Source organism: Podarcis raffonei, chromosome 5 (genome assembly GCF_027172205.1).
Source record: "Podarcis raffonei isolate rPodRaf1 chromosome 5, rPodRaf1.pri, whole genome shotgun sequence".
NCBI lineage: Eukaryota > Metazoa > Chordata > Lepidosauria > Squamata > Lacertidae > Podarcis > Podarcis raffonei.
This window is the reverse complement of record NC_070606.1, coordinates 74135134-74156710: the sequence shown is the minus strand read 5'-3', so window position 1 is coordinate 74156710 and position 21577 is coordinate 74135134. Positions and strand designations below refer to the sequence as shown.

The 21577-nt window shown below is 40.1% G+C and overlaps 1 protein-coding gene and 1 long non-coding RNA gene across 6 annotated transcripts; one reads left to right on the top strand and one right to left on the bottom strand.

The window, feature by feature from the left end:
- Nucleotides 1-930: 930 nt before the first annotated feature.
- Nucleotides 931-16044, bottom strand: LOC128414607 (uncharacterized). Of its 5 annotated transcripts, none has more exons than XM_053390152.1 (11): nt 15917-16038; nt 10664-10877; nt 9189-9341; nt 7736-7884; nt 6687-6827; nt 6266-6390; nt 4646-4756; nt 4277-4409; nt 4069-4175; nt 2565-2671; nt 931-1054 (listed from the first exon to the last, which is right to left on the bottom strand). In XM_053390152.1, exons 2-11 carry the CDS (start codon nt 10832-10834, stop codon nt 1043-1045), a joined length of 1209 nt encoding a protein of 402 aa, XP_053246127.1. In that variant the 5' UTR covers nt 10835-10877; nt 15917-16038; the 3' UTR covers nt 931-1042. The 5 variants fall into 5 exon arrangements, with proteins under 5 accessions (XP_053246127.1, XP_053246126.1, XP_053246125.1 ...); XM_053390151.1 differs by lacking the exon at nt 931-1054 and adding an exon at nt 1061-1825 and having other exon boundaries at nt 4646-4753; nt 15917-16043; XM_053390150.1 differs by lacking the exon at nt 931-1054 and adding an exon at nt 1061-1825 and having other exon boundaries at nt 15917-16041.
- On the top strand, nt 4685-5667 carry LOC128414608 (uncharacterized). Its single transcript, XR_008330691.1, has 2 exons — nt 4685-4773; nt 5130-5667. It is a non-coding gene; the product is annotated as an uncharacterized LOC128414608 (long non-coding RNA).
- Nucleotides 16045-21577: the final 5533 nt, after the last annotated feature.

The window sequence follows — 21577 nt, the reverse complement described above, 5'->3', positions numbered from 1 at the left end:
AAAAAAAACCCTGGATGTACATTTCCAAAATATAAGATAAAAAACAAATAAAATAAAACCTACATACAGCAATAGTGTTTTGTGTTTTGTATGAGGTCCATAAATTACCATACAGCATATATTCAACACAAAAAAAAACATCGACAATTTGTTGTTGACAAAAGACAGCTGGACATATAAAGGGCCCCATTACTTTCAGTAGCTTAGGGCCTCATCAAACCTAAATCTGTCCCTGAGCTGCTTACATATATGTATGGAAAAAGAGGGTGCATCCTTTTACCACGAGACCAGAGTGTGTTGCCAAGTTTATTTACTCTGTGTAATGGATTTATAGCCTTTTTCTCCAAGGAGCTCAAGGTGGCGGACAAGGTGGTTATCCCCCCATCTCATTTAATCCAAACAACAACCCTATGAGGTAGGTTAGACTGAGAGGCAGTGACTGGCCCAAGGTCATCCCCAGTCAAGATGTGAACCCTGGTCTCTCAAGGCCCTAGTCCAACACACTAACCACTTAAGTGGCTGCTCATGTGTAAGATGCCAGTAAAGCAGGAGGTTTTGCTTTGAGACCAAGGACAGGAAACTTCTCCTTTTCAAAATTCTGCCATAATTTGTTATATTTCCGGTGTACCTCTGAAAGTCTGAGTTTTGCTTGGAAGAATTCACCTTTTTCACAGCTGTTTCACACTAGGTCAAAATTTTCATTGAGCTATCCCATCATGACCCCAGTATCTTTTTATGATTAGGCACTGACAGTTCTAGCTCCATAAGTGTATATCTGAAGTTATTCATTTAGAGATGATCTGTGAATGACATACATCTCCAAATAGCAATGAAAATCAAAGAAGAAGAAATGATACAAATGTAGGGTTTTTTTGGCAGTTGCATACTTTTAATCCAATAAAATGGAAGTGGTTGTAAATAGTTATAAAGTAGTATAAACCGTCTTTGTAGTATTTCAAAGATTAGAACATCATGTAAATAATTGCTGAAGTATGTTAACTTCTTTGAACCTAATTTCTGCAGGAGGCAAATCCAGACTTCATCATTTGGTTTTCTGTAAAATACAAAACAAAACACATCTCAGAAGATTCCAGTAAGAAGCAATTGTATGTGGAACAAACGAAAGTAGCTGGATACTAAGGTCTAACACACCAATCCAACAAGAGGAAGTGTACACACAAGTGGTGGTCTCTCCTTCCTTGAAGGTTTTTAAACAGATATTAATGGCCATCAATCATGTATGATTTCGTTAAAATTCCTGCGTTGCAGGGGGTTGAACTAGATGACCCCTGGGATCCCTTTGAACTCTACAGTTCTGTGATTCGAAGCGGATACTCTGCAGGCATTTCTCTCACCTTAAGAGCCCAGTCCAGGAATGGGGGTTCCATGTGTACAATCCCAGTCTGGACAACTAGGGCAGTGCCCTTCACAATGTCCTATTAAAGTACAAGAGTGGGACCAATAGAAAAAATGGGGTTGGGGAGTGGTGACATCTACCATACACTGCCCTGCCTCTGCCCCACCAAGCTTAATGGAGACCAGCTGCCACTGTCACACTCAGGCTGTCATCACTATCGTCAGTCATTGTTCCGTTGGAAAAGGGAAGACCAACCTGATCTAGCCATCTACACCCTCTTCCAACCATTTCCACACATCCTTAGCTCCTGGATCCAACTTTTTAGCCTGGAGAAATTGTTACATGATGACCACAGTGCAGAAGACAGATCAGGATGGTTGGCTCTCAGTCCAAGCCACTCCCCTCTAGAGGCCCTTGCTGCCTCAATTCTCAAGAGGCAGCCAGGAGAAATGGCTGCAAATGAGAGTTCTGGGAGAGGGGATGCCAAAAGACAGTTGTTTCCAATTAAGCAGATGGAATCAACATTATTCTTACAACTCTCTTGGATGACACTATATGGAATGGCCACCAATGGATTATTCCACTCAGTGCAACTCATGACTGTGGAAAGAATTTCAGAAAATAAACATGATATTCTACTAGTTTGACTTTAGTTCTGAGACTTAATACACAGGATTTTGTTCCTTTCCCTTCCTCCCATGGTTTGCAGCTCTCCATCAATTATTTGTTACTTAAGATTATGGGATCAAGGTTTATCTATACTTTGGGGAAAGACTGCAGTATTTCTATTATGCTGATGACAGTACAGTCCATGAAGGTCTTATTTATCTTCATTTATCATTAGCTCAGTAACCTTTGTTTCTAAGCAAACAGCAGCATCTCAGTGCATCTTTGTATTAACGAAAGAGCTTTATTAGTAGTGTCCTGGCAATGGGGTGCCCTTTCTAAAGAGGCCTGGTGCCTGTGCTACAATTCTTTCAGTGCCAGGCAAAAATATGATTCATGCAAGCATTTTAACTTGTTAGAATGTTAGCTTTTAGGATTTTTATCTGTTGTTTGATTATTGTATTTGTACTGTGAAACCATGGCTTCTGCACCACCCTGAAATCTTCAATAGGACAAATGTGGCATATACATTAAATGGTGTATGTGTGTTAATATGTGTGAATAAATAAATAATGAAATAGGGGGAATCAAATTATCACACCTTTTTCTTCCTCTTTTTTGCTGTTTTTGAACAATTCTTGAAAATTTCCCTGAAGGTCACTGATGACATCTGGGGTGTTACCTCAATGTTTATGTGTGGCATTTTGTCTATAGAGACAAATAATAATATTCAATCAGTCAGTCAGTATACCATAAACAATCATTTTCCATAAATACTCATAACCATGAAGAACATTTAATAGTAAACAATGAAGAGTGGTCTGCACACAAGTTTTCATCCCTGGGTGATGACAGAGTCTGACCGTATGGATCAGGGAAAGCCTACACATAAAGATAAGCCATTACAAATAACTTTCAATTTTTTCTTGGGTTGTCACTATCACAGGGATCAGTATTTGGTTAAATGAGAGAAAGTTCCAAATGGGATAGGTCTGAGCAAAGAAGGTATTATGGTGCAATCCTAGATATATTTGCTCAGAATATTTTTTAAAAAATAATATTTATTAAAGTTTCAAAAAAAATTACAAAAATAAAGAAAAAGAAAAAACAGAAAATACAAAATACAGAAAAAGTAAAAACAGTTAAAAAGAAATCCATCTTTCCATGACTTGTCTTTTATTTACTTATTTCCTTGACCTCCTCACACCTCCCTTTTTGTATTCTAGTTCAATTGATTATTTCAGCAAGTCCTTTCCATTGTTGTATTTATCTTATTAATTTATCTTAATATATTGTAACTTTACATTCTGACCTGTTGACAATCCATTCTTCCTTAACCCTATATAACCACATTACAAAACCACATTACTTCATTCCAACATCCTTTTAGCATTCCTTAATTTTACAGTGTTTCTGTAGATAGTCTTTAAATTTCTTCCAATCTTCTTCTACCGACTCTTCTCCCTGGTCTCGGATTCTGCCAGTCATTTCCGCCAGTTCCATATAGTCCATCACTTTCATCTGCCATTCTTCCCGGGTGGGTAGATCTTGTGTCTTCCAATACTTCACTATAAGTATTCTTGCTGCTGTTGTTGCATACATAAAAAAAGTTCTATCCTTCTTTGGCACCAATTGGCCAACCATGCCCAGGAGAAAGGCCTCTGGTTTCTTCAGGAAGGTATATTTAAATACCTTTTTCATTTCATTATAGATCATCTCCCAGAAAGCCTTAATCTTTGGGCACGTCCACCAAAGGTGAAAGAATGTACCTTATATTTGCTCAGAATAGTTGCACTTGGTTCATTCGGGCTTATTCCAACATAGTTGTGCAGTATCAATACATGTACCTCAGGTTAAGAACTTACGGTAATTCATTCTGCAGGTCTGTTCTTAACCTGAAACTGTTCTTAACCTGAGGTACCACTTTAGCTAATGGGGCCTCCTGCACTGCCGCTGCTTGATTTCTGTTCTCATTCTGAAGCAGGGTTCTTAACCCAAGGTACTATTTCTGGATTAGCGGAGTTTGTAACCTGAAGCGTCTGTAACCCGAGGTACCACTGTATAAGCTGGCAAATCTAAAGGTTTATTGACTGCAATTATCCCACCTTTCTTTCGGTCCTTAAGAGCTTCCAATATGTTGATTGCACTTTGTTCTCCTATAGCATTGCCATCGATATCAACTTCTACTAGATGGTCAGAGTACCTGATTAGACTATGATAGAAAATATTAACAATGAAAATTGTTTCACAGTTCCACAGTACCATAAATGACAGGAGAGTGTGATTCCATGTCCTGTTAATCAGTTGCCTTACCTAGTCAACAGCTGCACAAACTCTCTGAGGTTTTCTTCTGTTTGACGAAACCTTCCATCTATGGCATTATCAGCCAAATGCAGCCTAGCTAACCATGGGCCAGGGTCAGGTTTCTTACTTTTTTTCTTTGAGACTGCAAATCGTAAGCACATAATTATTATTTCTGATACAATGAAGATAGGCAACTTCAGGTTACTCTGCATCCAGTACGGCTAGTTTTTGAAGCTGCATTCACATGACGTAAACTACAATCTGTATCAATTCTGTAGCTCGTTGACAAATTTGTTGTGTTTTTCCTCAAACCAGCTGCAACTAGAAAACTGGATGAAGAGTAAGCGGTAGTGTTAACATTTATCTGTCTTATTTTACCTTTCCATTTCTTTTTCTTCCTACTATTTTCCATTGTAGTAGGACTATTTGTCTTCGAAGTAGTGTTCAGATTCGCAACTTCTGAGTGAAGATCTGCATCTTTGTTGGCTGCTGAAAATGAAAAGGCAGTAAGTTTAAATTTTGTTGTTACGATTTCCCCAAGGCCCTCCTGAAAGATGTTCAGCATCCAAATGAGCACAGCTACCCTGCCTGAATTGTGCTCTCTGAGCTCCTGCCTGTTGAGTTATATGAGTCAGTTTTAAATACGCCTGGAATCAAGCATTGCCACAGTTATGCTGTGGGGTGGGGTAGAGGGCAGATACTTCTATAACTGCTTCGACTGCCCAAATCCAATTAAAGAACTGCTTGAGTTAACTCCAAGCCTATAAACCTGATCCTTCAAAACATCTGCATGACCGCATCATTTGGAATCTCTGATTCATGCAGCAGCCTCCTAACCATCAGCACATTTTGCTATTTGCAGACATCACTATCAAGCACAGGCTGAAGGACTTCGCCCTGTTGCTTCCTGCACTGCTCTTTATATCCGAAATCAAGTCAAACTATATGGAACGGCCCCTTTTCTCCAGAAGCGTTGCAGACAATCATGGGATTGCAACAAAAAGTCTGGTATTTCCGCACTTAGGCTCCTCAGCTAGGATGCCTCCTTTGCGTGGGCCTTCTCTTTTGTCTTAACTGACCTCTCCCGGAGCCAGTTCCACTGGCTGCTGCTTGTGGGTTTGCTTTGTAGCTCTGCAGCTTTGCCTCCATTTTCAGTAAATCCATGATGTTCCCTTTCTCTTTGTTATATACTAAGCTTGGATCCTAGAACAATAGGCAAGTAGGATCCTAGAATGTAACAACTGATTGGCCTGCAGGAAAAGACCAATCAGTCTCCAGGAGGGAAGCAGAACCAGCCAATCAGATGGGACTCATTGTGTAAATAATGTATATAAAAGCCTGAGGTTTGGGGGGCAACTCATTCACTGTTTTACAAGCTTCAATAAAGAGCATGAACTCACTACAGGACTCTGAGTATATTTCACTCTTATTTTTAAAACTAAAACAATGGGAGGTTCTTGTAGAGTTTTCACCATCCATTCATTCCCTGTCAAAGCCAGACCTGAGAGATGTGCAATAGCTTGTGCAGAACATCGGGCTGTGCTTTGATGCTGCACACAGTTCTGGACACGAACCTCAAGAACCACCAAAGATTTGCTTCCATGTATACTTTATATGCATTGCTCTCCAAAGCCTGAGTAGATCCTTGAAACAATGGCAACTGATTGAAGATGAAACTTTTTTGAAACTCAGTTTCTATTCTTCCTGTTTGTTCTTTTCACTATTTTTCATATAGACCTGTCTTAAAAACAGCCCAAGAAAATGCATGGCCATAATGAACTTTCTCCTGTTTGTATTGTTTTTAGTGTAGTTTTGCCTAGAGCTGAAATATGTAAATGCTTGAGTTGTTTTAAAAATAGCAAATCATACCATTTAATTTTAACATTTAGAAGGTTGAAATCCTATAATGTGTAAGTCCCATAGAAGTCAATGGAACTTACTATGTTACAGGATTGCAATGCAAGTTGCATGAGTGAATTGCCCCAAAGGCAATCCTACCTTCAAGGCTGAGTTGAGCATTTGCTTTTTTTACTTGTCCAATGCTTTCTTCAAACTCTGCTATTGGTCTGAGGAGTTCTATGGCACCCAAACATTGCAAGTGATTACCATTCAGGAACAAGTTGCTGCAATAAACAATTTAAAATGATTTCACAGACAATGGTTAAAAAGAATATTAAGTGTTATTTCAACATATTTTCTTGTTTTTAGAAGCAGATTTTCCCCCATTACAGAAATTTTAAACAAAACAGAAAACACTTATTTAGTCTATTTACAAGATATATAGCAATCAAAAATGTTAAAGCAGTAACATCAGTGCAAACAACAAAAACAGCACAAGCAGAATAAAAACACTCTAAAACAGTTAAAACCCAGCTCTAAATCAATCAATCAATCAATCAATCAATCAATCAAAACATACCAAATGGCAGTTTGGACTACAAGAGTTGCTAATGTTAATCCACTTTTGGGCCCTAAATCACAGTAGCAGAGGCTCAGAGTTAAAAGCTTTCTATTCCCATCTAATCCATCAGTAAGTCTATTGACACAGTTATCACCACATCTGTAAAGAAAATAATAAATTAGGTAGACAACAGTTTAAAAGAAGGCTGTTTACTCCTACCTTAAACATATAGTTATTTAACCAGTATTCTAGTATTGCACATAGGTTTGATTCTAATTGAAGCAAGTCATTTAGACACATTCCTGGAAAGACTTAAACTGAAAAAATAAGGGAACAATACACAAAAAGCTGGCATAAAGTAAGCATGGTATAAATTAAATTGGTGTGAAGTACAACAGATCCAAAAGAGCAGGGCTACTGCTGGCTGAGCCAATGTAAGTCCAGCAGAGGGAAAACAAACCTTTAAAATAGTGTTTGAGTTACACCATCCTTTTTGCAATCTTAACTTATGCTGGGTCACCAGGTCACATGACAGAGCTAAATGGGCTTAGGATCCAGCCTAAATCCACCCTCTCTGGTCCCACCTTTGCCATGTCCCCAGAAAGCCCCTTTTCCCTAGGTTTAAGACAAATTAGTTGGACTTGGTTCAACCAGCTGGTCCTTGACATTACATTTTGACTGAATTGACTGAATTCAACAACCTGGTTCTATTAACAGAAGCCAGACTCCCATTAGTGCAATGGGGCTCCTTCCCACCAGCTTACCTCCATGCCTCCCCCAAATCTGCTTTGGAGGTTTGGGAGATACCATAGAGTAAGTTGTCCTGCCAGACTTAGCTATGTCCACTTCCCTTCACCTGGGGAAGAACTAGGTAAGAGCTTGTTCTCTTCCAGTCTACCTGAGAAGTTCAGCGTGTGAAGAGGTTTGAGCTGGTTGCTCCAGCTCAACCACATGGATATCACAAGCCACTCCTGAGTTCCTATACCAATAATCTAGGAACTCCTTCATTGCTTCCACAGCTCCTCTTTTCTTTAGGGTGAAGAAGTGAAACTAATAGTTTTTCTTACTTGGAATAATCCAGAACAAGAGAACTCAGACGGCTGTAAGGTAGAGCCATTCCAAGTCTCTCCATGCTCCAAAGGTCTAATACATGATGAGTTATTTCTAATTTGGAAAAGGGGTAGATGGTACGTCCATCCAGTTCTAGCAAGATTGCCTAAAACACAAATAAGAAGAACAAAAATCCAGATTTATCCAAACGATTAACGCTTCTAATTTGAATTCTTTGCATGCTTTGAAAGTGTTTCTATTTAGCTTAGTCCTGCCACACTAAAAGCATAACATTCAATATTCCTGGACACCATAGTTCTGTATTTAACTACATGGTATGAATACGATTTGATGTAATATTTTTCACCCTGATGTACATTCATTCTACCTTTCTCCAGTGCTAAAAATGTTAACATACACTCTCTCTATAGTTTACAAATAGCTACCATGGAATAACAGTTATTTCTCCACTTGTACTTCCCTAGATGGTGGCCAACACTCTAGTCAGGGAAGAGGATTAGACTGACAAGTCAGATGGCTATATATCAGGCCTGTCCAACAGCTCAAAAACTTTGGCTCCCCCCAAAAAGCTCAACTACTCTGGTCAATCCTCCAGTGACAACGGGTAGATCACTGCCAGTTTTTTTATGCTGTGAGTAGATCGCAGTCTCTTTGGAGTTGGATGGGCCTGCTATAGATCATCTGTCATGGCCATCTGTCATGGATGCTTTAGCTGAGATTCCTGTATTGCAGGGGGTTGGACCAGATGACCCTTAGGTCCCTTCCAACTATACAATTCTATGATTCTACGATCTGTGACACATTGAGGTCCCATGCTTGGTGGTAAGCAGATGTGCATACTCACAGGTGTCTGGTTGAGTCTTCAAATTTGCTGGCAACACTGTCCTCTAGACCCACTCTAACCTACTCACACTTGCATATTGGGCCAGGGCTAGAAAAATGCCATTGGTTTCTCTGGGGTCCAAAAAACACTGTTCAAGTGCCTTTGTTCCTTGCAAAAAAATTTAATTTAGCTGCTTCCAGGTCCAGAGCTAGTAACAAGTGAACTCTTGTCAGCTTGATGGTGAATAAGTTCAGCAACAGCAAATTGTTCCCCACTTAAAAGATCATCCCAAGTGTAAGATGGAATATGGCATCCATAAAAAGGGCTCGGGCATTCTGGAGAACTACATTTCACAAGGTCCCTGGCACCTGGGTTACAGGTGTTGCAGCATTCAAGCAAGGCTTTTTGTGGTTGTAGCCAGTGGCAGGTACTGTATGCTTTGTGGGAAGAGGGGAGAAGCTGTGATGGCAGGGACTCTGAGTCTCATTTCTCCCACCCTCAATAATACACTGGCTCTCTCCTACAATGACTGTGAGAAGCTGATGTCCAGACTGTATTTATTTTATTTTTTGAGTTGGTTGTGAAAGTCTCAGGTTCCTTTACCAATGGCTTGTGTTCAAACTTACAAGGTTTGCAATATCTTGAGGATATAGGTTAATTCCACAGATACAGAGCTCCTTCCCTCGCCGATATCGTTCATCTCGGATAGTCCTCAGTAAAGGAGTGAGATAAACTGGATGCACATTTCTTGATAAGCTCTCTACATTTGTAAGCACAAACTAGAGAAGAAAAAGAAAAGCTTGATAACAATCCTGCCACGAAAACTTTACTGATTCCTTTTATTTTTTCCTCTTCCCTCAATTTCCTCAACAGAACTTCCAGCATTAATATAAATAGTAGAGGTAACAGAGGGCATCCCTGCCTTGTGCCCTTCATAATCTCAATGTTTTCTGTAACAATACTGTTAATTATCAACCTTGCCTTTTGTTTAAAGTAAATAGCTTCTATTCTATATCATTATGGAATGGGATGTCCTTATTTTCATCGAGAAATGTTGGAGGGTACATCTTTGGCATAGGCATCATGTAATATATAATTACTCACACTGCACTAGTGTGTCTTTGGTGCTCTTTCATAATAAAGGAGCCATCAGATGTTCAATTTCCATGGTTTAATTTAATGGACTTTTTAGCAAATTGCAGGGACGCGGGTGGCGCTGTGGTCTAAACCACAGAGCCTAGGGCTTGCCGATCAGAAGGTTGGCAGTTTGAATCCCCGCGATGGGGGTGAGCTCCCATTGTTCAGTCCCAGCTCCTGCCCACCTAGCAGTTCAAAAGCATGTCAAGTGCAAGTAGATAAATACTATTTTTCGCTCTATAAGACTCACCAGACCATAAGATGCACCTAGTTTTTGGAGGAGGAAAACAAGAAAAAAAATATTCTGAATCCCAGGAGCCAGATCCCTCTCGCTGTTCTCGCTTCTGGGATAGCCGCGCACAGCCTCTTTAGGGCAGCGGGATGAAGGCTCCCCCTTCCCTGAAGAGGCTTCGCACAGCGAAGCTAGAACAGCGAGAGGGAGCACTGCGCAGTGATCCCTCTCGCTGTTCTGGCTTCTGGGATAGCTGCGCAGCCTGCATTCGCTCCATAGGAGGGAAAAAGTGCATCTTATAGAGCGACAAATACGGTAGGTACTGCTCCAGCAGGAAGGTAAACGGCATTTCCGTGCGCTGCTCTGATTCGCCAGAAGCGGCTTAGTCATGCTGGCCACATGACCCGGAAGCTGTCTGCAGACAAACGCCAGCTCCCTCGGCCTATAGAGTGAGAGGAGCGCGCAACCCCAGAATTGTCCACGACTGGACCTAACGGTAAGGGGTACCTTTACCTTAGCAAATTGCAAATATACAAAGAGAGAAGATAACTTCTGGTTAACCTACCTCAGGAGAGAGGGCAATAGAGTTGCTAATCAGCTAGAACCATGCTTCCCTCTAAAGGAATAATTTGTTGTTGATGATTAAAAAATACAGTTGGGGTATAATCCCCAACATCATTTGGTTCTAGTTCACAAAGGCACGTCAATTTTTTATTTATAATCCATTCTTACCTTAGTAATGAACATATCATTTGTTACACATTGCTGTAAATCCTGTTTGATAGTTGGACTGACACAACTTTGGGATGCCGTGCAATGCTTTTCATAAGTTTGCAGGAACTTTTCAAGGATATTCATAGCTAAGCCGGCTTTAGGTTTTGGTTTGCCTTTTAGCTTTGGCATGACTTCTTTCCTTGATGTTTTCAGTTGCCACAGAATGTGGACTCTGAAAAAAGAATAGTAGGTTTGAGGAGCAAAGGCAAGAGGTTGTAACTTGCAGGCCTTCCTTAAAGAAATCCATTGTTCTTAAATAGATTAGGCTTCTATACCAAAATCAGGGAAAGGAGCTAGATTCAAGAAAAAAATAACAAGTCATCTGTCCTGGTATGAGGCTGTGTACACATTTGATATAAATTATATATGTGTGTACTGCAAAAGTTTGTTTTAGGGTATCATGTGATTGATCTCCATACTAGTGATCTGATGAAGCAGATTTTTGAGTCCCCATAGTCTAATTCGAAGGTGTAGGTGCTAATCCTAAATCTTTGGGTTTTATCCCTCTATGGGGATGTATGGAGAGCTCCTCTGTCAATGTAGTCCCTTTGTCATCCAAGCTAGTGTTCAAAATTCTCCAATGTGTTTAGTCCTTTCAAGGTGTTCCACCCCTTGCCCACCAATAGGAATAAGGGAGGAAGATGATCCACCAGCTTCACCTCATGGTGTGATAGGTGCCTTGACCAATAGGAGCAGGGGCACACCTCTGACATTGAAGAGGGTTCCCACACAGCAAACACCCCAAAACTTTTACACAGATATAATAGTAGGAAGCAATAGCCTTCATAAACAGATCCTGTGTTATTGTTATTCTTTTGGAGAAAATAATAATTTAATCAAACTGTGTTTTGATTATTCTGTTTTCTTTTGAGTCTATGGCCTAGCTAAGCTAAAAGGGCCTATACCTGTCTTTTACAGTACAGAACTAGCTGCTTTTAGGTACTGTACATAGTGAATGTCTGTTCCAGAACACTGAAAGAATAAACTGTTAGAATCTATGGTGGGCATTGTATGCATGAAAAGAGAATCAGCTAGGCATGGCAGTTGTGATTAATCTTGAATTGTTTTGTAGACTGATGAAAGAGGACATTGGAAGACATTTAATGTACAGGAAAATTAGTCAAAGTCTTAATAAAGAAAGGCACTTGAAAATGATTATATGTAATCACATGATATTATGATGAGGGCTGATCTGAAGAGCCAAATGATTTTGATTGTTTCAGGATGATGGCATTGGCTTGGAACTATTAAAATTGGTGTGATCCATTGATCAGTGAAATTAAATGACGTGTGTTGTCTGGAAGTGTATAAAAAACATTGCATCAGATGTGGTTCTTTGCAGCCTTCACCTTATTTTTGAGGCTGTCCCTGTGTACATTTGTATCTCCATAAAGGCCTATCTTTTCACTTGGAGCCTGCATCCTTTTCCTTTGGGTTTATGTGAGGGTAACCTCCAGTCTGGGAACCCCCCTTTAAATTTATCCAACACATTAAATTCCCAAACTCAGTTTACTGCACACAGAAAACTGAAGCAACCCACAAGCGTTTCAGCTGCCATTTGGATTTATTAGCACAATACACCAACCAGGCAGATTTATTCTATACAGCAGCACTGGTTGCCATAGCAATACCAGCCCTGAATCCAAACAGTCTGTGAGTAGGATGTTAGGACTACTGTAACTGCCTCTGTCAACAGACCAGAGCACATAATTCTGCTACACAGAACAAGCTCTGCTTGCCTTTGTGAACAATGGACCAAACAAAGGAGCCCCAATCACAACCCAATACAGAGGTAAGTGTGCTTAAGGCCACTGAAATCAATGGTGCAAGGCTGAAATTACATGCTGAATTAAGTTACATGCATCTCCCCGTGGTTTTTTTCTCTCCCCTACTGCATACTCATACACAGCTGAGAAGGCTGCAGTCTTCAACATAAGATTGGGGTGGGGGTGGGGGTAAATGGTTGATTAAAACTTTCAACTCAGGCCACTTACCCATTCAAAATCTCCCCTTAAGCTGATTTTCATTGTATGTAGGGTGATTTCGAGCAGGGGCTTGATTTTGAGCAGGGGGAGGGAAATGTTGGAGGTGAAATGATAGCAAAATCCCTGTTTCATCCTTTCAATGCTCATATTTTGCCCTGACTCCATCCACTTGGTGGAGAGAGAGATGAACATTGGGAAGAGCTACGTGGCTGTGACTTGTACATACAGTGGTACCTCGGGTTACATACGCTTCAGGTTACATACGCTTCAGGTTACAGACTCCGCTAACCAAGAGATATTGCTTTAGGTTAAGAACTTTGTTTCAGGATGAGAACAGAAATCGTGCTCCGGCGGCGCGGCAGCAGAAGGAGGCCCCATTAGCTAAAGTGGTGCTTCAGGTTAAGAACATTTTCAGGTTAAGTACTGACCTCCGGAACGAATTAAGTACTTAACCTGAGGTACCACTGTATACTTCTCTGCATGGTGCTGGACACTTGGTTTTTAGTATTTGAGTGTTTGACTGGCAATATCGGTTTGCTAATTCATTTTTTTGCAAAGCTTTTATGCATCTTGGTCATAAATTCAACTTCATTATATAAGAAAACATGGGAAGCCAGTTGTTAACATAGTGCTATGAGTTGGGGGGGGGGGAGAGAGGAATGGCAGTATGCTGATACCGTTCTGATTCATGGATCCAGCAAGGATTCAAATGGTTGAAACAGCCAGACAGTGTTGTTGGCATCCACCTGTCTTGAGAGGCAATGGAGTGCACCTCTGGGGACGAAGTCAAACTGCTGCGTTACTGGCACTGAAGTGACCTCCCTGGGATGCAAGCCTGGGCAGTGTGTATGGAGTCCCTGGGCTGCCCAAATGACAAGAGACACACACCACTCAGCCTTGCTGATGTGGTCCAAAAGAAAGCAGAGCAATACGTTTGGCACCAGTTTAGGTGCAGGAGTTGCTGGAAGGAGGCGTACAAGGCATCACCCCACTTTGTGTAGGATTTACGCCTTAACCTTTCCTTCTCTTGAAGATATCCTGCAAAGCAGCAGCAGAGGTTTAGGATCAGGGTGTTCCTTCTCCTAGATGGGCTACCTTCCCAGGTTGACGAGCAAACCTCTTGATAATGGCCCTCAATAATAATAATAATAATAATAATAATAATAATAATAATAATAATAATTTTATTTATACCCCGCCCTCCCCAGCCAAGACCGGGCTCAGGGCGGCTGACACCAGGTATAAAAACAATTGATTGAAATACAACTTAAAAACAAGATTAAAATACAACATTAAAATATGAAAATACAGCCTCATTTCAGTAGGAACTCAAATCAAAAACTTTTTGGGGGATGAAAACGTCAAGTCTTCACCAAGGCCAACTATCGAGACTGGGCCTATGTGGGCCAGAAAAAAGCCAGGCAAGTCCCCAAATAGGAGTTCCATCACATAAGGAAAAAGGAAAAAGGAAAGAGGGGGAGGGGATCTAAATATGTAACAAAAGAAGTGCCTCTGTGCCAGACAGCAAATAGGTTGGACAACCTCCTCAACTTGCTGGCAGTTAGAAAAAAGACACAACCCAGAGGTGAGTTGTGTGTTTGTGTAAGTTAGAAGTAGAAGGGAGAGACATGCCTGATTTCTGCTTGCATCCAAGGCTGTGGCTATGAGTGAAGAAGCAAGACCCTCTTGGGGTGTTAATGCTGTGAACCCATTCATCGTGGGCTCAGGTTGTATATATGTGTAAATAAACCATATATCATAGAGATAATGCAGTCTCTGCTGGCCTTCATTCCAAAGGAAACATGAACGCTCGATAAGAGCCTACGACTCCTGGATTCGCGCACCACTTGAAGATAGGGATGGTGTGCAACAATATGAAGAGCTCTGCATCTTCACAAGCTCACAAGCAGGATCTGAGGGGAAAACCCCATTTGTGATTCCCAGCAACTGGTGCACAGCCTCTGACAGTAGAGGCAGAACAGAACCTTAGTAGCCACAGAGCCTTAGTAGAACAGAGCCTTAGTCTTATCCCCATAATTTTATAAAGGTAAAGGTAAAGGTACCCCTGCCCATACGGGCCAGTCGTGTCCGACTCTAGGGTTGTGCGCCCATCTCACTTAAGAGGCCGGGGGCCAGCGCTGTCCGGAGACACTTCCGGGTCACGTGGCCAGCGTGACGAAGCTGCTCTGGCGAGCTAGCACCAGCACAGCACACGGAAACGCCGTTTACCTTCCCGCTATAAAGCGGTACCTATTTATCTACTTGCACTTAGGTGTGCTTTCGAACTGCTAGGTGGGCAGGAGCTGGGACCGAAAGACGGGAGCACACCCCGCCACGGGGATTCGAACTGCTGACCATACGATCGGCAAGTCCTAGGCACTGAGGTTTTACCCACAGCGCCACCCGCGTCCCTCATAATTTTATAGATCTGACGAAACCTCTGTTTTTCAAAGTCACAATAGACTGGAACTCTATAAAACTCTAGTAAAAGCAGCTGCTGGAAGACTCTAGTGGCTGATTTAATGGAAGATAAAATACACTAAGTAAACCATGGAAATGGGCTCTCTCTCTAAAACGCCTGATAAAATCAGCTATAAGAATTGCATATTCACATGTTCTAAAGCACAGAGACATTTCTAACTCATTATTAATTTGTGTCACTAACTCTGTAATGTGTGTGCCCAAGATTTACTGTTGAAATAACAAATCACTGAAAAGCCCTAAACTGGGACAGGGAGAAGACACACACACATACTGACAGACCATCTTCCTTACATTTGCCCCTCGGGCTTTATTCATCATTACTGCTACATGACATAAGAAGGCATGCAAACCATTTCAGCTCCTAGGACCTGCTGCTTGGGTACCATGGCTGGCCAGGACTTGCACTCGATAACTTTCTAAGATTGCTGGGGCACAACTCTAGTTCTGCCATGAGGGAAGTAGGGTTCCTGCTATACTGCACACAGTATAGACAGCTATACTGCACACAGTATAGACAGCTATACTGCACACAGGCAGCTCAGGAATGGGCACAAATTTGCTCCAGTCCCTATTTAGCTATTGGAATGGCCATTATCCCAGGAGAATATGGAAGCCATAGCATCTGACAATAAGTGCACTGGCAGGGTTTTATTTTTGGTTGGATTCTGCCGGTCAGTCCTCAGAAGGAAGATGGGGAAAGCTTGGCTTAGTTTGCCCAGTTGGAGGAAGGAATTGTACTTACCCACTTTGGTAAACACACCAAATATTGCAAAGGAGTTGAAGTCTGGCAATTTGTAGGCTTTGTTAATTCTCGGAAGAGTGGGTACAGTGCCCCTCCCACCCATCCCGTTTACCCTTTGGAATTTCTCTCTGAATTTCTCCTGCGCTTCCTACAACTGGAGTGTTTTCAGGTCACCTAGCAACCTTGTGACATGACTGAGGAACAGAGAAAGCTTGTTTTATTTAAAGAGCCAGGATTATCCTGCATTTCTGCTCATATAACCCTTATTCTTGTCAATTTAATCAGGGATGTCTTAATAATATAAAGTGAGACGAGATTGAGAGTGTGCAGAGAAAGGAAAGGATTTATAATTTTATATGAATAATTTTTATTATTATTTTGTACCTTTTTTTTTTTTACCCCGATCTTGCAGAACACTAAAAAAAAAAACAAAAAACTGAAATGCCATCAAGTTACATTCATAACCAAATTGTCTCCCTTGTGCCTTAGTTTATGTGCCCTAGCTAAACTATCAAATTATACAGAAGTATGTATTTGAAAGATGTATGTTAACATTGAACATTACATTTGTAAATCTCAATTTCTTTATTTGTATGTGTAAAAATCAACTTTTACAGGAAAACATTCCTCATAACCAATTATAATAATTAGCATGCAGAAGAAAATTAACCTCACTGACAACCCAACATCAGTTACAGCTTGATATTGTATTGATGATTTGTTGTCTGTCTGTTTGAAGTAAACATCACACAGACCCAGTTAAGCCAGTCTGTTGGAGATGAGGAAACCTCATTTTCTGATGTCCAGCCAAACTCAATCTGGCAATTATATGTAATAAGGAAGGATATCAGAATATTTGATAGTGACAGCATTGTCACATCAGAATATAATAAAGCATCGGGTAATATCCAAGCCACAAATATCTAGACTGATTCCCAAAACTTTTGAATTTAGCTGCATAATCACAACATAGTGCCTTAATCTCCTAGATAATCTTATGATGTGGTGATTGAATCTCCTTAGACATCTACTGTTATCAGTTGTATATATCATATGCAATTTCCATGATGATACGTATCATTATATTTCTTAATTCCACCTTCTCATATATGGTAGCCATGTTGGCCCATAATAAATTATTTTATTCACACACACCCATTAGGGCAGTATATATCCCAGACCAACCAACATCTTACAAAAGAGTGTGCATTTTTTGAGTTCTTCAGTGCTTTCCCCCCTAAGGGTAATCAAGGGTACATAGTACTGGCACTTTCTGTACCCCCATGTTAAAAGTGTGGCACTTACTGTAACAACTTCACACTGAATACCAGCACCGGTTTTTCCTTAAAAAAAAAAAGAGCCCTGACTCTTCATCAGATGAACTGGCAAAGAAAACAAAGGATGTGGAAGAAAAATGTCTGATGCTTGAGCCAAGGATAGACCTTGCATTTACTGAGTCTTAAGATGCAATGTGGAAGGGGACTGGGCAGGATCCAACATCAGGTGGGTAGACTTCACTTTCCTCCCCACCCCCAGCCTCCCATGTACCCCAAAATCTGTTTCAGAAGATCCCTCAACCCTTTGGAAATAGATTTTGAGGGCATGCATGAGGGTGGAGGTGAGGACGGTGAAGCCCAATTGCAGAAACCAGTACTGCTCATGCATGGGCTGTGTTGGATGCAACCCATTCCAAAGGGGCCGTTAGGTGAAGTAACTCACTTTGACTCCTACTTTTTAATTTTATTTTTTTAAAAACCTACCTCGCTGCCTGAAATTAACCTTTCAGATTTGTTTATTTTAAAACCCTGCCTGTATTTCTACCTACTAAGAAACTGATATGTTTTGTCCAAGGACGGAGACCCATCTGGGTAACAGCTAGATTCTATATTTTCTAATATTCTTATAAACCATTGTATATGCTGCTGCTTCCCAGAAGATACTCACCTGCCAGAGCCTCATTTGAACATCTTCTACCTCACCCCACACTCTACCATCAAATTTGTTCACTCTCTATCTAGACTGACAAAATGTTCTGGAGAACATGAAAATATGCACACGCTTTTGCAATACTTCAGTTTGCCTAGCATGGATACAGAAAAATAAGATACGTTTTATGCTGCAAGTTCAACATTTTGTAGTTTTGAGTACCTTCCCTTATTAAGACAAAGTTCCTCCCTACCCCAAGATCTTGAAGGTGATACAATGACTAAGAAGGAAACTGCCCATTTTTAAAAACAGATCTAACATTCTGTGCTATATCCACATTTAAATCTTTAGAATCTAAACACTCTCAAATGTTCATCTACATTGAATTCATTTATGATTGAAGCCACTGACTGTATCAAAGCTATTTTACACCTGCAGTCCCAAATTTTTATTACATTCACAACAATTTTTAAAAGCTTTGTGTTTTTCTCACCCTATCATCATCTTATTAAAGGCTGTGATTCTATATACACTTAACTGAAAGCAAGTTCCATTGAATTCAATGGGTCTTACTTCTGAATAAAATTGTTTAGGATTCTATTTGAAGTGTTTAAATATGCTAAGATACTAGTAGGGCTATGAGCCATATATTATATGCGATACCCGATAGCTCCTTTAATCCAAAGGTATTTTGAGTTTACCTCTTAATTTTGTTAAAATTCCATATGAAAGGCACATTTTAAAATTCTCATAACCTTTCTTCTGGTGTACTAACTGGAACATTTAGGAATAAAATTTTTTGATATCTATTCTTCCAAGGAAATAAATGTTTCATTTAGGCTATACTAGCACACCTTGCATTTTTATATAAAACCACACAATTATTTTAAAGGGATTCTGTTTATCTTGATTAATATAAATGTCATGATATGGTTGCTTGGTTTCTTTGAGTTGACTTTTAAGGTTATCTGTACTTGACATGTAATTTGTTTATGTTACAGTCATAGTCATACCCTGTTTCACAGGTTTTCTGCAGAAGTTATATTGTATGTTAACCACCGATGTTTCTTTCAGTCAAGGGCACAATTCATTCATAATCCTAATATTTCCTGCCTATTTCATAAGATGGAACAATAAGCAATTGATCAATATCTTTTTAGCATCCACTCTTTGAGAAAACCTTTATGTGTGTATTAAGTATTTAAAATGATCAATCAACATATTAAAAGTGGCTGCAACATGCAAGGTTCAAACTTTAATACTTGTGTTAAGAAAATAATCTTTAAATAAAAATACATTCAACGTATCATCTTGACAAATTAAAAATACACTGCAAAATATACATGTCAACCACAGCTAATTAAGCAAGCAGTCTTTTTAAAAAAATCTCTAGGCTAATCCAAACAGAAACCCTTTTCAATATTTACTACCTAGTTCATACAAAACTTAATTCTGGGTTATCTACTGCATTTGAAATATAACACTGACAAAAAGCATTGCATGGTCAGGGCTAGGAAGATCTTTGGCACTTGGCCACATGCTGAAAACATCGATACCGCTTCATTGGAACATGAAATATTTTTCAGTGCTGCTTTATTATTAACTGCCTTGTACTTTACGCAATGTTGTACCTTAACTTTTGAAAGTGCATTTATTCCCCATAATAGTTTTGAAGAGCTCAGGTTTAATTTGGTATAAATGTAATTTGGAGGATGATGAGCTTTATTTGCTTGAGAGCCCTCTGTCCATCTCCATGTTTTGATGAATACACAGAATGCCAGTCATGACTCACATCATCAGGTCAATGTGTTCCTTCTGCACAGCAATCCAGTATAACTCTAGCAACAGCAACTGAATAGATTAATTACTAATATGGGAGATGTGTACTAGCCATTCCTGGTAAACAGTGGGCGGTTTGCTGCTATCTATGTATAGTAAAAGGTCAATGAGGCAGGGGAATGGGGGCTTTATTAAGCACTATTCTGAACCTCTCCATCCACAGAACTATGCTTGCACAAGGATCAGAAATTAACCATGCTCTTTTAGAATAAGGCAGAAACAAAGTTACTCAAACGTTACTTCGTGAAGATATGATATACAGACAGAACTGATTAATAGGTGACCCCAGTTTTCTTAATATTAACTATCCCAATTTAAGTTTACATCCTTTCAACAGAACTGTTTGCAGAGTAATGACCCTCAGTAATAAATATTATGCATTGGCATGGTTCTGGTGCAATCATGGCATACACTTCCAAAAATAAAAAGGAGCGAATTATTTTAGAAATAATGTGAACTGGAACCAAAACGATTAACAGAAGCATTACAAAAAGTTTGAAGCACCTTACAGACCAACATGTTTAGTAGGGTAAATGGCTTCATCAAATGCCAAAGTAGAATGACACAGTTATGATGCAAAGAGTTAACACTGTAATTCAATCATCTTGACTGAGTATCAACATACTGAAAAGCCCCAGATGATTGTTTAAGTCCACCATCCCCTATATTTTCAGATGCTCAGCACAGATGCCACTGCTCATACAGCCAAAATGGCACCAGCAGAAGAGGAAGGTATCAGTAGATTCATGGGAACTCCGAAGTTTGCAGATTACAAAAAAGTTAGCAAAAGTAATGCACAAGATTCACTGAAACAGTCCAATGAAGACTGAATATGCTTAGTGCCCCCAGGAAGAAGGCAGAGATTTGTGTGAAAGCAAGAACAGAGTAAGAATTAGTAAAAGATGATGGAAGAAGACAGAAATATAAGGTTGAGATTGTCAGGATAAGTAATTTTGAGGTTCACACGGAGAAGCTATGATTAAAATGTCCCAGTGATGAAGTGCGAACTACACATGCAAATCAATGGGAAAATCCAAGATTGTAAGGTAGCTGGAGCTGGGCACCAGTGTGGCCACCTCACACCCCTAAGAAGAGGGAAAACATCAAAACGGAAGACCCACCCCCCACCAAATAGCCCAATATGCTATGTGAGCAGGAAATGTTGGCTGTCTAACCAAGTGGGAAATGAAAAACCAGGAAGAGGAAATGGAATGCAGTGGCTGGAAAGATGAATTGAAGCACTTCACCCTGCAACATTTTGTTGTAGGTCACATTTGTGTGATATGTAAAGGAATCCAAAAGTGATGCATGATACCAATGTCAAATCTCAGCAAGATTCTTGAATACTAAGCATGTAGCTTAGGAACACCAAACAGCAAAATCACTTAACAGTAGGTCAGGAACACTGGTCTTTTAAGGTGGTTTATTACTTTGCCTGTTTTAAGAGACCTTATTCATCTTTTTTTTTTTTTGATGAATCAAATAATCATGTTGCAATCTCCTAATCAAGTAAAGCATCTAGATTCCATGAAAAGTTACAGACAGTATCACTATTTGTGATGAATACAAGTGCATAATACATTTTAAAGTTACTTTGCCTATCAACAAAAAATGATGGCACAATACCTTTAACATTTTTAACACTCAAACCTCAGAAAGAACTCCATGCCAATTTGCTTATGTTCTAGGGATGGCCACTGCGGGTTACTTCAAATCATCTTTCAGGTGCACTCCAGCTCCAGGGATGGAGAACTCCCTGCTTGTGAGCCTAATTAGGCCTGCAAGGCAGTTCCCCACAAATCATCCCCACCTGCCCCACAGCTGACATATGTGACAGGTATGGAGCAAGAGTGGGGCAGGTACGGATGAAACTGCTTAAAGTGGGCTCCCAATTAT